General features: G+C 42.4%; 1 protein-coding gene across 1 annotated transcript in view; it reads left to right on the top strand.

Moving 5' to 3' along the window:
- Positions 1–17,562, top strand: part of MYOT (myotilin) — a 48,096-nt gene extending 30,534 nt beyond the window's left edge. The window contains exons 8-15 of the mRNA XM_056862023.1: positions 4,759–4,915; positions 8,063–8,164; positions 10,285–10,334; positions 11,122–11,254; positions 12,601–12,808; positions 13,378–13,543; positions 15,219–15,352; positions 16,951–17,562. Coding sequence (XP_056718001.1) covers positions 4,759–4,915; positions 8,063–8,164; positions 10,285–10,334; positions 11,122–11,254; positions 12,601–12,808; positions 13,378–13,543; positions 15,219–15,352; positions 16,951–17,126 — 1,126 coding nt within the window. The 3' untranslated portion in view covers positions 17,127–17,562. The remainder of the gene's footprint in view (positions 1–4,758; positions 4,916–8,062; positions 8,165–10,284; positions 10,335–11,121; positions 11,255–12,600; positions 12,809–13,377; positions 13,544–15,218; positions 15,353–16,950) is intronic.
- Positions 17,563–18,009: the final 447 nt, after the last annotated feature.

The following is an 18,009-nucleotide window of genomic DNA, read 5'->3' as shown; positions in this document are numbered from 1 at the left end:
CAGTAAATTGATGAGTGTTGTCCATTTAAAAGTAAGCACTACTGTGTTACACGGATTTCCCTGGGAGAGGGGTGTAGTCTGTTAACAGACGTGTAAACGTGTATGGATAATTGTTTCAATTAACACTGGCCTAAACAAGTGAATGCTGGTGATCACTCTTAAGTAACTGTCAACATCCACTGGAATATGAGTTTCTGAACACTTGTAAAACCTGTCGGGTATTTTCACTGTTCATATGAAAATACTGAAATTTGCTAAATTGTAGGTGATAATGGTAAAACACAATTTGTAAGGACAACAACAGAGTAGAAAGACTTCAGATGGGGAAAGAAAAGATGAGGTAGACATTTCTTAGGGAAGTTTTAGGTGCAAAATCCACTGCCAGAAACAGGCTTTAGACTACATCCTTCACTGGTATCCTTCCAGTACTAGGACTGGGCAGACTCGTGCTAGTTGTTATGGCATGCCATTTATTTTTTTTATTTGTATTGTTTTCCTAAAGGGATTATCATCTTCAAGACAGCCACTCTTTCCTGAGGCAGGGGTTCCTTTCCACCCAGGAACCTAGCCAAGAAAGGCCACAAAATTTATCGTCCAATTCTTTCCAGCCACCAACCCCAAACCCATTTTCACCTAAAGCACGGGAGAATTGTGAAAGCTTCCCAATGAGTGTCAGTAACCTCCCATCTGTATCCTCTATGTATCAACCGAGCATGTTTAACTATGAGCGTCCAAAACACTTTATCCAGTCTCAAAATGCACATCAAGGGAAACCGCAGCCTCCAGGACCAGAACCATCTGCTACGCTTCCAAGCAGGCAAACCAAACAGTCTTCCATTCTAATCCAGCCTTGTAACCCTAGCGAGAAGAAATTTTCTTCCTCTTCATCACTGAGCTCGCCAATCTCGCTCTCCTCGCCTTCATATAGCGCTTCATTTCCCGTAACACCTGCATCTGCACAGTCGCCTGCTAGCTCCTCATCCGGCCAGAGGATTTCATCCATGCATAACCAGTCCCCTGCAGCATTCCTTTGCTCCGTTTTGCCCTCCCACTTTGATTATAATAGCCAAGGTCCTTCCTCAGTGGACTCCAAGTAAGTATGCTTTCCCTTGCTTTGAATTTTGTGTATGTATACAGCTCTCGAAACACTTAGCATTGCTGAAATTGTGTGCCCGTATCAAGTCCTGTCCGCTCAGTACAGGCGGTGACTCTGTGGTGGGAAGCAGGCAGGGAGGCCAGACTAGGCAGACTTTTAACTGCCATTATTTTCCTAATGAGGGACGCCGCTTACTGTTTTCCATTTCATAAGAGAAAAGAGGTATGAGCCATGGGATTTCCCCCAAAGCCTCGCAGAAGGAAATACAAGATTTTTTAAAACATAAACATAAAAAGACCTAAAGCAAGATGTCACTTGCATTGGGGAATATTTGAGGTAATTGTCTAAACCAGCCTGCAAATACCTCAGCTTTATCAACAACTGGTTTGTTTTGTGGCAAAAGATGCAGCGATCACATTGATTTATAGGGAAAGCCATTCTTATTAAGGGGTTGCTGTGAACAGCTTTGTCTTGGACAATATCTTTTCAGTTGTTAATGTTAATTGTGGCATTATTATATAAAGCAAATGGGTTAACACTGTTCTGGAGTGTGATTATACTTCTGTTGCTTAGAGGAGGATTATCCAACTAAGTGACTTACAGTGAACTCCTAAACGCATCCAAGTCACTCCTTCCACGTCCATTGAAGTGAATGAGTTTGAAGGATATAACTCAGTTTAGGGTTGCATTGTCAGAGATTCTTTCTATGGGGCATTTCCTGCTACTACATTGGTGTTTCCGGAAACTTAAGATGTCTTCTACACAGGGATAGGGTTGTATAGTTGTCCTGTTGCTGGCACAGCTGCAGATTAAGCACAGCAGTAACAGGGCATCCACATGGCAGGTTTCCCCATAATTTCCCTTTCTGAATCTCCAAAAAGTGGCTCCCCACAAGTTAGGCCAGCAGGGCTTTTCCGAATTTTTAAAATAATTGGATCCTATAAGCTAAAATGACTAAACTGAGGTTATCATACTTTGGTCACATTATGAGAAGACAAGGGTCACTGGAAAAGACAATCATGCTAGGAAAAGTTGAAGGCAGCAGGAAAAGAGGAAGACCCAACAAGAGATGGATTGACTCTATAAAGGAAGCCACAGCCCTCAATTTGCAAGACCTGAGCAAGGCTGTTAAAAATAGGACATTTTGGAGGACATTGATTCACAGGGTCGCCATGAGTCAGAAGCCACTTGATGGCACTTAACACACGCATAAAACGTCGTTATATTGATATACCATGGTAATGACAGGTGCAGCAGCTTCTCTGAATTCCCAGCTTTCATTAAATGTGAAGGGATGCTTTTTTCCCTTATATCTCTGCAAGGGAAGTAGCTAGAGATATCTTTTTTTAAAAAAAATAAAAGCTGGGAATTCGGAGGACCAACTGCACCCATTATGACAATAGTATATCAATATAATGATATTCTAGCAGTGATGTTATTAAAAATATATTAAAAGTCCCTGGGTGGTGGACGGAGGAGATGACTGCCGCGGCACAGGAAAATGGCTGCCATGTGAGCTGGAAGATACAAATTTTCCCACACATAGAGCAGCCATCCCAGCTTTACTGCAATCTTTTTGAAAACTTCAGAGAAAAGCAAGTTTGAGAACGATCAGAGAAAAGCTGGGAAACCCCAGGAGGTGCACAAATGCACCATGATGCTGTGGGGAAGCAGGAAAAAAACCCACTTCCCAAACTTAGCGCAGATAACTAAGACACCAAAGCAAGTGGAATGGAACATGTGGCCGCATCACTTGGGTGCCATCCAGCTCTGAATGGAAAATGGCTGGTGACTTTTAGCAGAATCTAGATCCTGCTGATCTCCAGCATATTGCATGGTTGGCAATGCATGCTCTGACTTTCATCAGAATATATAGAGGTCCAACTGTGGAAAATGAAAGGGAAAGGAAGGTTCTTGTTCCTCATCCTTAATGGAATGAGGAAAGCATGTTTTCTTGAATGACAGTGGGGGATGGGTGGGTGTATATGCACACACATTCCCAGAATGGGTGATAGCGAGAACTCTTTGGTATTTCACTTCAGAACACCAGAATGTCCAACCTTTTATCTACCCAACCTTCTTTCCTTCCTGCTTTAAAAAGCAGTGACATCAGTGTTCTGCTTAATGCCTGAAGGAAGGGCACAAAGGACAATGGTAGGAGGAATGGCAGGTACTAATAATAGGACTGAAACACAGGTGGCAAGAACACAAGAAGTCTGGGAACTTTAATACCAGTTGGAATTATATTTCAGAGAACTGCATAAGGCTTACCACATTCCTGAGGTAACCACCATAATACAGTGTAAAAAGTGCATTCCTTTAATGGTTTTCACTGACAAATTACTAAATATTTCTATCTTTTTATTAAATGACCTCAACATAATGTGAGAGAAGGAATCCTTTACTGATCTCTGGGCCTGCAATCCTAAAGCACATGTACCGGGAAGAAATTCCATTGCAGTCTGTGAGACTTGCTTTTATATAAGTGCATAGTGGGATTTGAATTACTTTCAAATGTGGCAGATTCCCAATCCATGAATTTTGCTATAACAAGTAAGGGTTATTGATTGTATATTATGGGCAGAAACAGAAGAGTAAAATACTGCCACTGGTATGGCCTTAAAATTAGGGTGGACAATTCTATTGAGTTTAGTCAGTGAATTGTATGAATTGGTTAACTGACTATAATCCTGTGCAGAGTTACTCCAGTTTAATCCCTCTGTAAATTGATTAAAATGGCGTGAATTTGTATATGAGTACAAACAGTAGTTCTGAAGTAAAATGCAGTGTTTGTTTTTTAAACCTTGCATATGAGTTAGTGGGCATTATCTGTGAAAGGAAAAGTTTCCTTCTTTTAATATAAAAGCTGCCAATGGCAAGCATATTTTAAAAAAATATTTCTTTAAAGGTATGCTGCTAGATTAATAGGTGGCATTCTTTGTAGTCTTTCAATTAAAAAAGATTTAATTTGATTAAATGTTGATGCACTACTAAAATGGAATTTTAAGGGCTAATGGATTAATTATCCTTATAAAAAGAAATAAAGTAGAGAGAATAGTATTATACATGGTTTTCCAGAGACTGAGATACAGATTCCTTGGCTCTCTGAGTTTAAAACAAGTCAAGTAAAATCCCATTTTTGTGTTCCTGCTGCCTTGGGCAACAAGTGACAGTTTTCAGGTCTCTCACTAAAGAAATAGGCCTGGCTCTTAGAGAGGAAAACTCCATCCTAAGCAGCATTATGCCCTTCTAAAACTGTGGATTTAAAACTCTGTTTAGGTAGGTTGTGACACTCCTATGAAAACTGATGACCTTAGACCAGAGTAGAACTGTGTTAATATGGTATGTAATATCTGTCTCTTAAAATCTAAATTGTTTGAAAGCAAACTAAGTTTTCAGTGGAGAAGCTGCTGGAAAAGTGCACATAGAACATAAGGCAATGGTGTTTCCTTTCTTCCAGTCTTTACAATGGATACCACGTGATACGTGGTACTCTGCACTACAGTTCAGTGAAACACAGAATTCTGTGCATAGTATTAGTGGTGTCATCTTCTCTTTGCACATCAGCTGGATAATGAGGGACTTGTAATGGTGTTATCTTCAGTACCTTATATCAGTGCCAAATGACCAAATTGAGTCCCCTCCCTTTTCCCTTAAATTAGCAGTTATTCAAAGCCTATGTACAAGAAGCAAGCTAGCAGCACAAAGCAAGTGCAGAAGACTTCTGACAGAGAGATACAAGGAACGAAAGACGCTCTCATTCAAGACCTGGAAAGGAAGCTACGATGCAAAGATAACCTTCTCCACAACGGCAACCAAGTAAGAAAGATACATATTGTGTGCCCTGGAGAGTTAGCCAAGCAACTGAATTGGATTACATGAAGCTTGGCTATTCAAACAACTTTAATAAGCTAATGCCTTGCTTAAAAAAAACTTTGTTCGTGTGAATTTTAAAAACAAATGAGCGTGCACAAAGCTCAAACTGTCCAGTGTCAGTCAAGCAGACTCCCATCTGCTCATTTCAGAACTGTAATGATTCTACTGGAGGTCTGCTTCCCCTGGGCAATTAAATTCGAGTGACCTGTGTTGCTGTTTTCAGTGTTGGGTCCTTGTCTGTAACGTACCTATGAAAACCATTGTTAGACATCTTATGAAAATGGAGCAACCATAGGGTTTGGGGCAATGGCTTTTCCAGCCTGCTAAATGATGTGGCTGTAGGAGCAGGGGAGTGTGGCTGGTGAATGGATGACCTTGCTTTAGGACAGAAGAATTGCATTAGATTATCTTATACCACCTTTCAAATTAATACTGTAAGACTGCAATAAACATGAAGTCTACCTTCCCCTTCCCTTTCCTCCATTAAAACCTCTATAATACGTTATTGAGTAGTGAATAGTTGTTCTACCATCTCTTTTAACAATGACTCCTCCCCCAGTTTACAAATCTAATCCAAATATAGGGTAAATGTTCTCCTAAGTGCGGATCTGATAGCTCTTGTGAGGTAAATAGTCAACTTGATAGTACTATGTATCTTTTTCAGGGTGAGTGCCTTGATTTGGTTGTATAGCCACAAGCACAACACAGCTTTGTGGTTAGAGAGAAGTAGTTCCCTTACACAAATCCTGAGAAACCTACAAGTGGCCAAACATATGCATTTATTATGGAATAGGCTGAAAGAATAGCTTTATTTTTGTCCTTTCTCAATAAGTAGGATTGCAGTAAGAGAACACTGTTCCCTGAGTATATCGAACAGTGAAATACTTCAGAGTTTGGCAGCTGGTCTTGCAATACTTGGCGTGCTTATATAAGAGATCTTGGGTGTGTACTCCGGACACCTGCTAATGTCGTCAGTATTAGCTGTGCACTTTTGAGAGCTGTTCTCATCTGGTTAGCTTTTCGAGAACTGGTTGAGGAGGACAAATGCAAAGCCTTGAAGACAAAATGTGCACTTTAAAAGGCTTTGGAAAGAAACATGTTCCATCCCTGTTTTCCTTAAGTGGAAAAACCAGACAGCTTTACACAGTTGGCTTAACTGTTTGGTATAACTTGTCCTGAACTACGCTGCTTCATATCTGAAGAAGCTTGCATTTAATTCCCCCCATCATTTTAAATTTGTATGGACAGGAGTACCCATATCTTTGTCCCATTTGGACAGATAGCAACTCTCTGGGAAAACAACAGCAGGGAAAGGCTTGACACCCCCCCCCCCAAATCCAGTCTTGATCTGAATTAGGGCTGAATACTGAATTTTAAACATTGCTGGGAGTTGCAGTCGTGGAACCCTTGCCTTGTGAGGGTCACATTGTAAGCTGCAATGCTGTGTTGACACTGATACCTTGTATCATCATTCCATAGATATGCTTTATTTAAACATGACTTTTATGTTGAAGCAGTGCTCTTAAAGGAGTGCTCTTAAAGGAGGGGCTGTGGCTCAGTGGTAGAGCATCTGCTTGGCATGCAGAAGGTCTCCAGTTCAATTCCTGGCATCTCCAGTAGGTGATGGGAGAGACCTCAGCCTGAGACCCTGGAGAGCCGCTGCCGGTTGGAGTAGACAATACTAACCTTGATGGATCAATAGTCTGATTCAGTATAAGGCAGCTTCATGTGTGTTCTTTTTACTCTTTGCTAGCAACAATGTCTTGTGCCAGATCTTAAGAGTGAAACTGGCTTCCAGGTGAATAACAAGTTTCCTTTTCCACTAGTCCATTCTGTGTGTGAGTGACTTGTCTTGGAGCAAGAAATGAATACCCGTCAAGCTTCTATTGTGTGATGTCAATTGTAGATAATCTGGCAACATCTTACTCTCTGTTGGCATTTTTGGCTGATGCCTGTTTGTTGGCTCTATAAAGCCTATACATTCTTCCTTTCCCCCCACCCCATCTAAGTGAAGAAAATTAGCATTTTTGTTCAGATAGTCTGTCTTCTCTTTGCTTGGCACATAGACGCTTAGGTTGAAGATGCATGTAAAACTACTAGAGCAGTTGGACAGATCTGGGAGCAGCCTTCCTGTAGTTCCTCCAAATGTACCTTGACAAAAAGGGCCCCACCGGACATGGGGAGACATAGTCTGTATGCTTGCAGCAATATCTGCCTGTAGACCATGCTGAGTGTAGGGTCACCAAGGAAAATCTCTTCTACTGTGAAGCATCTGGCACTTAAATCAAAATCATTTTTTCCGTTGGTGAATGGAAGGATGGATAAATTCATGTGGTGTTTTAAAAGTGGGGGGGGAGAAGAGCAGTAACTATCCTGCCTGAAGCATGGTGGGGGGGCAGAACTGACAGCTGAACAAGCATTCACTTCAGTGGCCTGTACACCTGTCACTTGAAATTGTGAAGGAGGAGGCTGGGCTTGTTCTGTGGCTTAGGGGTGATGAAGAAGATGAGTTGGTTTTTATATCCCGATTTTCTCTACCTTTAAGGAATTTCAAACTTACAATCCCCTTCCTTTCCTCTTCCCACAAGAAACACCTTGTGAGGTAGGCGAGGCTGAGAGAGTTCAGAGAGGACTCAAGGTCACCCAGCAGGCTTCATGCGTAGGAATGGGGAATCAAACCCGGTTCTCCAGATTAGAGTCTGCTGCTCATGTGGAGAAGTGGGGAATCAAACTTGGTTCTCCAAATTAGAGTCCACCGTTCCTAACCACTACATCACGCTGCACTCTTTCTTCTAATATTTCCTGTCTTGATTCTTCGCTTGTCTCTCTCAGCCCCGTACCTGATTATGGAAGTTTTGCTTCATCATAATTACAGACTCTGCCGTAAAGGCTGCTTCTTCTGTGCTAACAACAGTGATCCCAGACAGCAGTGGCTAGAGCTGCTGCTTAAACAGCTTGCCTCAATGGTCAATATGAATTTATTATTTTTGACCCTCTTCCGTATTTGTTGTTATGAGCTCTGTAATGCTGAATGGAAACTTAAAATCCAACCATCGTTTTTCTGACTAGCTTTCACTTTGCCCTGTTCAGCGTTTAAGCTACGAGGAGAGAATGGCTCGTCGGTTACTTGGACCTGAAAATGCCGCATCTGTTTTTGAATCACAGAGTGAGGAAAATGTGCAGGATGCACAGGTAGGTTGCATTTATTATATATGGCCAAAGGCTGTTATAATCAGTGACATTGAGCATAAAACATACATAATAACTAACATCATTAGAATATCCAGACCTGAAGGTTCTTATCAGATTTTTAAAAAATTCATCCTTAAGATACAAATTTGGCCTGGTTTTTTTTTGGGTGGGGGAGGCTGCCGAGTCAGAAAACACCACTGCATATGACTCAAGCAAGTCAGTATCTGAAAGAAGAAAAATCAGCTTCTCTGCTTCTGAGGAACTCAGAAATTTGGTTCTAGGCTCCGTATAGAGTGGGCAAGACAGGATATAATAAGGCACATCTTCCAGAACTGGTACTCCACAGATACATAAAGAGTTTCTGGGCGTAGCATCCAGCAAGCAGAGCTGTTAGCATTTGCTGAGGGCCCCCCACTGAGGTCGTGGCCAAGGTGGGGTTTGTATCCAGTTTCTTGTGCTGCCTGGTTAATGTGAGTAGGGCTCTCTGGCCCCTGGCTGACCTCTAATGGTTCTCTATAATGTATGCCTTGCCCTTGACTGGAGCATGTCCTGGGAATGAGAGGTTCTGAGTGACATGTTGGTGTTGGAAGATGTTTTTCAAATATATTGGATAGAGTGTCTACTTCAGTCCCAGTCGTGACTTTTAAAATTCCACTGGGTGGTTAAGGGCGTGGAGCACATTTCATAATAAAACTTAGGGTTTTTTCCCCTCTGTAGTGGAGAGTTAATATTTGCATATTGCATATAGAGGCAAGATCTGCTGGAAATGAGTTAAGTAGCCTTGGTTGGAAAATCCTTTTCTGAACAGTCACCATGCTTGAGTGTGGCTACAGAGTTTTTGGGTTTTTTTTGCCTGTAAGCAGTCCATTTAATTTAACTTGCCAAACACAAATGAAATCCAGTATTATATACATATACACTTATAGGAGAACTTATGGAAGTGTGTGTTGTCTTATTGTGAGATTATCATTTTAACTGTCTTTTAATATATGGCACTGCATTGCATAAGCAGTTGTAATGTGAGCATGCCTACCTTGTTTCTTCAAGTCCTGCTGGTTAGTGAATCCAAGCTTGTATGGTCAGTCCCTTGTGTTCTCCTCAATAGTGTTTCTTCATTGTAACGAGGAGTCATGTTTGTCCTCTGCCAGAGGTACAACATGGTCTTGGGCAAAGGGCGTACATGGTCCCACATAGCAAATTTGCTCTATGTGTATGGAGAAAATCAATTTTACATTTTCTTTCTATAGTTGAAATAAAATCAACTCCAAATAATGTTTTTGTAAAAGTAGTGATAATATCTTTATCTTTGTCAAATCATAAGACCAGACTTTGGTGGAAGTTCCCATGTTAAAATATATTTGTAAAGGTTTTTGGATTGCAGTCTTGGCGGATGTGAAGGACTTGATACAGAGCTTATATGTTGCAAATACTTAGAACTGTCGGTGCTGCACTTCCTATATTTAACTGTCCTCATTGCTGAAATGGTAAGAATACCACAGTGCCTGAATTATACCTGGTATTGAATTCTATTACATATGGTATGTTCTTCAAAACACTAACATAAAATGGGTCTTGTTAGGGAGGGTTAAAAACATTTCAGCTGCTCAAAATGTTCCTCTGATTTAGTGAAAAAGCTATCGGAGAGGTTAGCGAGTGCTGTGATCTAACGAGGAAAATATTTTCCAGCTTAAGATGTGTTAATTGCCATTGGTACCCTGTTGTGAGTGGACACAACAATGTGCTGTTGCCAGTGCTGTATTAAAGTGACTTCTATTCCTGCTCAACTGAAGGACACCATGTCCCTAGCTCCCATTTCAGATATTCCAGTGGGATAATAGCCCCCCCCCTTTTTTTCCCCTCCAACAAAGGCTACATCTTCGCCAAAATATTTTTGGGAAGTGGAAAGAATTGCATCATGGCACACACGTGACTCCTGATGGCACTTGTTAGTATTGATGATGGTGCAACAGATGAAAACTTACTGTTGCCCTAGAAAAATTAATTGCTTACTTTAATAGGGCTTCTTTTGAAAAGCAAGCTACTGCAATTGGATGTACAGCTCAGATTCAGTTGTAACTGTTTAGCAGGTAGTGGTAACGTACCTCTTTTGGTTTTCCCAGCAACAGAATGTAGAAAGCGCAAGACTGCAAGTACCTGCACCACAAACCAGGTAACTTCTATGCATCCCTTTTCTGGTGCAAGGTATCTTTTGTGTATTCTAATGATACAAGACTGTCTGCAATCTGCAAACACAGTGTGTGTCTGCATTTAGTGTAGTTGGCGGAATGAAATACCTAGAGCTGTATTTAGTGGGGTGGCTGGCAAAATACCAATTGCCTGATCAGTGGAGTGGAACTGAATGCATTACTTCAAAGATGCATGCTGTTGATTCAAAGAACAGTGGCAACTTTTACACTGAGCTGTGGCTCAGTGGTAGAGCATCTGCTTGGCATGCAGAAGGTCCCAGGTTCAATCCCCGGCATCTCCAGTTAAAGGGACTAGGCAGGTAGATGATGTGAAAGACCCCTGTCTGAGACCTTGGAGAGCTGCAGCTGGTCTGAGTAGTCAGTACTGACTATGATGGACCAAGGGTCTGATTCAGTATAAGGCAGCTTCATGTGTTCATGTCTACTTGCTTCAGCTGTATGTAAGGGAAAACTTTAAAGCATGAGAAATCTGGAGATGATACCTTGAGTATGAAGAAGCTAAAAACAGGAGCTCCATTATGTGAAGGCAGTCCTCTTATTAAACCCAGCAGTGGCTGTGTTTGCGGCCATAGTGAAGCTTCACATGTAGAAACATAATTTTGTTCCTCTGGGAACTTTGGTCCCTGGATGACTGTGCAGCAGTGGTATTAAAGCATACTGAGTGAACTTGGTATGTATGGGTTGGGATTGTCTGGGGATGAAAATTACAAGAAATTTCATTGCCTTTAATTGGCAAACGTGCTTTTATAGGAGCAGACCATCTTCAAGAGGGGAGAGGAGTGAGCATGGCTCTATCCAGGAGAAGTTTTTTCAGCCACGTTTTGTGCAAGTGCCTGAAGACTTAACAGTTGAAGAGGGACGATTCTGCAGGATTGACTTCAAGGTAATAATTCCAAGTTGCTGTTCAACACTGATGAAATTATAGTAGTTATTTTCTCTCCTCCCCATCATTGTTACAGTGATGCAGCACTATCACCTGTATGTCCAACGTCCTTGGAAAGCTCACAAATGGAACATGAAGATGGTAGCATTTCTCTCCACCATCTGTTGTTTGGAAGAACAGTGCCACTGATCAGGCATTCAGTTCATCATAGTTAATAGCATTGATAAACCTAAATCCTCCATAAATCTTTCTAATCCTCTTTTAAAACACTCTTAAGTCATTGGCCATCACATCTTGTGGTAATGAATTCTGTACATTACCCTATGGAATTCCAGTAAGAGGAACTGGTTAAAAGCCTTCTTGGGCAGTCCGATCATCCATTGTTTAAGAGCTCTCTTATGTCGATATGAAAATATGGTGCATTCTCTCTTCTATAGACCAAGAGCTTCTTGCAGCTTTGGACTAAGACGTGGCTGGTAACCTTATAGAAAGGAAAACATGGGCATATATCGATCAACATTCTCGTGACCCTTGGCTCTTTCTCCAGCCTTTGCTTCATATTGACAAAATCTGCAAATGAGCTGAGAGGCTGGAGAATTTGCAACTCAACAAAATACTAATAAATTGAATGAAAGTTTCCTGGCCTGGCTTTAGTGTCTGCACATTATCCTTCATCCAAAGCTATGTATCTAGAAACTTAAACAGGCCAAAATTCCCCTATGAAGACCTTAGTTACTATGCATCATTGCAATTAAAACCACAAGTCATAAAATTGGACCAATAACCACTACATGTATACTTAAGCTGATTCACATAATATGACAGTTAACTGTTTCTCAGGGCTGTTAGTACATTACAAAATTGCTACATACAGATTACATTTGCTAAACACATAGAAGACCGTTCCACATTGGATCTATATGCATATTACATGCTACTATTTCCAAACATTAAATTCTCAAATACACTAATCCCTACATAGATATACTTTACAGAGCAAGCCAGTAACTTGTTTTGTATTGGGACTGTCATAAGGTAGTCCCATACAGACATGCTTTGGGGCATAAACTGTGGAAGTTTTAAAACCTGGAATTGCCCCACAGTATGTCTTGCCCTGACTTGGCTAGCCTAATCTCATCAGATCTCAGAAGCTAAGCAGGATAGGCCCTGGTTAGTATTTGGATGGGAGACACCCAGCCCCCCCAAGGAAGTCCAGGGTTGCTATGCAGAGGCAGGCAATGGCAAACCACCTCTGAAGATCTCTTGCCTTGAAAACTTTACAGGGTTGCCATAAGTTGGCTGTGACTTGACAGCACTTTCCACCATCACTATCTTTCCTCTTACAGGTCAGTGGGCTACCAACTCCAGATGTGGCATGGTATTTAAATGGCCGGATGGTTCACCCAGATGATTTTCATAAAATGATTGTATCGGAAAAAGGCTTCCACTCATTCATTTTTGAAGTTGTTCGCGTCTCTGATGCAGGAACATGGGAGTGTGTAGCTTTTAATCGTGCTGGAGAAGCTACTTTCACAGTAAAACTGGATGTAATTGGTACGCAGATGCTTGGATATTGCATGTGTTGTGTTTTCTTTCGACTGATTTATCTTGATTATATCTTCCTCATGTGCACTGTAATGGGTATTTTGAACCAGCAGAATTCTCTATAGGCTAAGCTTAAATGATAGTGGATATACTCCTACACTGATTGGGATGGGAAACAATTTTAATAAAATATTTGAATGTCATCAGTGAGACGTGCCGGATTTTGCTAAAGATGGAATAAATCCTTTTGCATAGGAAGACATTCTTCTCTATTTCCCCACCTCCCCATATCATACCTTCATTCAGACATTGGGACAGAAGATGCATATATGTCAATAATTAATCCCTATTTAAGCCAAGGTTTCCCATCTGAATCGAGGCACCAAAAGAGTTTATAGTGGATCCATTGACCTAGGACAAAGAGGAATATCATTTATAAGGCTGTCTTCGATGCTTCTTTTTTTGGCCATTAAGTGTTTATGTCATGGCTGTAGACACATTTTGTTTTTTGTTTGTTTTTGGTCTGTGTTTTTGCGTTTGTTAAATATTCTAATTTTTCTCCTTGTTGAAATCTCTAGCACGAGAACATCGGAAAGCTCCGGCTTTCATCTTTAAACCACAAAGTACAAAAGTTTATGAAGGGGATTCAGCCAGACTCGAATGCCAAGTCTCTGCTATCCCTCCACCACAGATCTACTGGAAAAGAAATAATGAAATGGTACAGTTCAATACAGACCGAATAAGGTAGGTAACCACTTGATGGAGTCAAGGCAGAATAAGATTTTTTGGGTGGTCCCAAAGAGTTAAAAGTATTACAAGTGCTCTTTTAATATAGGAGCTGTGGGGTATCGTCTCTGTGGTTCCAATCGCTAGAATAAATATTGATCTGTTAAGGGTATAGAGCAGTGGTTCCCAACCTTTTTCGAGTCGCGACCCCCTTTTACAATTGCCAAGTAACCTGCGACCCCCGCCACATTTGCAAGCCATAAAATGACATTTTCAATAGGATAAACACATTAAAAGCTTTACCTGGGTGATTATGCTGCTAAAAGCTAAAATGATTAAACTGCGGCTATCACAGGAAGACAAGACTCTCTGGAAAAGACAATAACGCTAGGAAAAGTTGAAGGCAGCAGGAAAAGAGGAAGACCCAACATGAGATGGATCAACTCAATCAAGGAAGCCATGGCCTTCAGTTTGCAAGACACGAGCAAGGCTGGTCATGATAGGACAGTTTGGAGATCCCTAATTCTGAACTCAGAGGCTACTTAATGGCACACTGTGCACATGGACAGGCCCTCCGCTCTTGTGGTCCCCCACCCCACAAGGCGTAAAAATCAGGCTCTTTGGGGAAGGCCAAGGCTGTCAGATGAAGGGAAGGAAGGAAAGAGAGAAAGAAAGAGAGGGAGGAAGGAAGAAAGAAAGAAAAAGAAAGATTGGACAGAGGTAGTCTGCAGGCCGATCGCCGCCTGCCCGCTTGCCTAGGGCTGCCCCCCCTTCCCCGGCCCTCTCTGTTGCCAATCACGCCGCTTTCTGCTTCCACCGCCTCGGCTCCGGCTGCTGCGCGGGGGCTGCTTGCAGGCTGCAGCCGGCGAAGGGTGCATCCTTGCCTTTGGGCAGGACCCCGAGGAGGGGTGGCCGGCAGGCCTGGCCCTTTGAGGCCGGAGGGAGGGAGGCGAAGGGAAGCCGCCTCCGCCCAACTCACCTCACCTCCTGCCCGCCTGGAAATGGTCCTCGGGTTCGCACGCCCTTTCAAGCTGATCTGCCCGTGGCGACCCCGTCCTTCCCCCGCGCCAGATCTCACCCCCGCCCGGGTGGCTGCGAGCTTGGCAGGACTGGGGGAGCCTGTTAATGCCGCCCCGGAAAGAAACACCCTGGGCGGGGGGCGGGGGACTGGCTGGGAGAGACAGAGACGAGCACATGGGTTTGGGCCCCCTCTTTTCCAGACAAGCCCTTCCACGCATTGCCGGGAAGTGGAACTTTGGCCCTCCGGCCACCGCCATCACTCCCCCCCCCACCGTTTCATATCTGCCTCGTCGAACTATTTATTGATGCCTCTATACTATAGATAATAACGTGGCGATGACCCCCCAGAAAACACTTTGCAACCCCCTTGGGGGTTGCGACCCACAGGTTGGGAACCACTGGTATAGAGAAATCAGTAGCAGAATTTGTCCTGGGTTCTCTTATCACTCTTTACGAAGTGTTGGTTTACACGAACAAAGTGGGGCAGCTTGCTTGTTTAAAGGTCCAGATCTGGTTATGATTGAGTCTGGAAAAAATGACAAGATGACAAAATGCTTGAAAATTCTGAAGAGCGATTTGCATGTATGTGTATAAATACACTGATGTTTCATTGAGGGAGGAAAAATGCAAACTGTTAATTCAATTTTTGTGCGTGCTCACTTGTTTCCCCTAGTATGTTTCATGATGCTTCCGGGAAAGTCTGCTTGTTGATCCACAATGTAATTAAGAAAGATGCTGGCTGGTACACAGTATCTGCAGTCAATGAAGCAGGAGTGGCAACTTGTCATGCCAGATTGGATGTGGCCAGTAAGTAACATTTGTTTTCGATGAGAGTATAGACTGTCATGTAGTCTTTCTGAGTACTTTCATCTAGCCTCACTTATATACACACTCACTTAGGCAATGCAACAATAGGGCAAGCAGGTTACCCACTATGGTGGGTAACCTCCATCCTGGAGGTGTGTGCTCTAGCTGCCACTCCATGGAGCATCAGCGGAAAAATTGGGGGGGGGGGGACTGTTGTTGGTGATACCTTGACATGACTCAAGTTCTGAAGTGGAAAGTGACGTGGCATTGCTGGTCAGTTTTTGAAGTCTCCCCTCCCACTTTGCTCCTGGGGACTGCCAGTCAAAAACAGTTTATGCCCCCCAGGTGTAACCTAAGTTGTTACCTAAGTTGCTAAATTATAAAGGGAGCGAGAGGTATAAAGCTAAGATACATCGTCTCATTTTAAAATGTACTGTAACATATACTTGGTCTCCACACAAGTAATGGTCCTGTCCCATACAAATCTACAAATTTCAGTAGGTTTAGGTCAGTGGTACTCACTCTACAGCTTATGGAGAGCCACATTCACAATTACCAGCATGGTGTAGTGGTTAAGAACGGTGGTTTGGAGCGGTGGATTCTGATCTGGAGAACCGGGTTTGTTTCCCCACTCCTCCACATGAGCAGCGGACGCTAATCTGGTGAACTAGATTTGTTTCCCCACTCCTACACATGAAGCCAGCTGGGTGACCTTGGGCTAGTCACACTCTCTCAGCCCGACCCACTTCACAGGGTGTCTGTTGTGGGGAGGGGAAGGGAAGGTGATTGTAAGCCGGTTTGAGTCTCCCTTAAGTGGTAGAGAAAGTTGGCATATAAAAAACAACTCTTCTTCTATCATAAACCAGAGGACTGCTGACCAGGCAAGGGTCTTGACTACATTTCTCATACTGAAATCGGTCTTTCAGGTGCCACTAGATTCGGTTTTATTTCACATTCCTGAAACATGACCCCTGTGGCACTTAGGGGAACAGTGCTCAGAAGAGCCACATGTGGCTCCGAAAATACTGAGGAAACCCTAAACCAGTGATACTAAACTGGGGCAGAATTCTGCTGCCTGTGTGCAACAGGGACAGTATTGATGCACTAAGTATGTGCATGTCTTCCTGGGGGTGAGAGGCAACTACTGCTTAAGTCCCTTATGCCTCTCATCTGTACTACACAGCTATTCTGCAGTAAAGGTAAAGGTGCAAGCACCGGGTCATTCCTGACCCATGGGGTGATGTCACATCCCAATGTTGACTAGGCAGACTTTGTTTTACGGGGTGGTTTGCCATTGCCTTCCCCAGTCATCTTCCCTTTACCCCCAGCAAGCTGGGTACTCACTTTACCGAGCTTGGAAGGCTGAGTCAACCTTGAGCTGGCTATCTGAAGACGACTCCCGTCGGGATCGAACTCAGGTCATGAGCAGAGCTTTTGACTGCAGTACTGCAGCTTACCACTCTGCGCCACGGGGCTCTTACTGCAGTAGCAGAATAAAATGGGGAGTTTCATTTGACTGTACAGTAGCTCTCCTCCCTTTTATTGAAACTGTGATAGGAATTAGTGCTTTAATATAATTTTTTCACAATCTGTTTCAGCTCACACATACAAACCACTTCCACATCCAAAGCAACTGAGGGTTCGACCAACTTTTAGCAAATACTTGGCGCTGAACGGCAAAGGTTTGGATGTGAAACAAGCTTTCCTGCCTGATGAAGGCGAGTTCCAGCGTATGGCGGCACAGTCCGGACTCTATGAGAGTGACGAACTTTAATTGAAAAACAAGGAAGAGAAGTTCTAGGGCTCCTGCCACAGACATTTAGGTATGGCACATAGGTGCAATTAAGTGGTAGTTGCACTGATAGGAAACATATCTAATACATTTTTAATTTATATTTTGACTCCGGCTCTTACTTCCTGCTGTTGTGACTTACAAATTTGTGAAAAATCAATCTTGTGTGACTGTAGCAGTGGGAAATATCAAATGTTTGTATTTGTAAAGGCCAAGACTCCAGGCAGTGGATGACTATGAAAGTGCAGAGGTCTTGAAGGCATCTAGACTCAGTCACAAGATGTTTTTAAAAGTGGTTTTTATTTGTACTGCTTTGTTAATATGACTCCCGATAGTATTACAATTTTCTGCTGGCTGAATACTAAACATAACTTGAGTGTTTTTAATGAAAGTTGTATGTTGATGCAAATAAAGTTTTAAATACTATATGCAAAATGTGTCAATTATGCTTTATGTTTAAGGTAAGTATCAGACAAACTTAATTTTTGATTTTTGGACTTTGGCTTGTATTTAAAAAAATGTTTTCCAGAACTGCTCAAGTGTTGTCTACACCAAGAAGACTAGAATTCCAGTCTCCTGCATGCTCAAACTATATACCAGATCTCTGGTTTATTGGAAGTTAGTTTATTATCTGTAACTCACCTTTTACAGACTTGATAGAATATTAAGGAGGCTCAGAAAACCAATCATACAGTGCAATCCTAAGCAGAGTTACTGCTTCTGAGCCCATGGACTTAGAAAGGTATAATTTTGTTTAGGATTGCAGTGATAAAACAGCACAACCTGTCACATTTCACAGTGAAAGATGGTCACAGCAAAGTTTACCCAGATCATTATTCAATTTTTTTTTTTTTTACAAAACCTA

The sequence above is a fragment of the Euleptes europaea genome, chromosome 1 (assembly GCF_029931775.1).
Source record: "Euleptes europaea isolate rEulEur1 chromosome 1, rEulEur1.hap1, whole genome shotgun sequence".
Lineage (NCBI taxonomy): Eukaryota > Metazoa > Chordata > Lepidosauria > Squamata > Sphaerodactylidae > Euleptes > Euleptes europaea.
The sequence above is the reverse complement of the archived record's forward strand: the minus strand, read 5'-3'. Positions and strand labels throughout refer to the sequence as shown.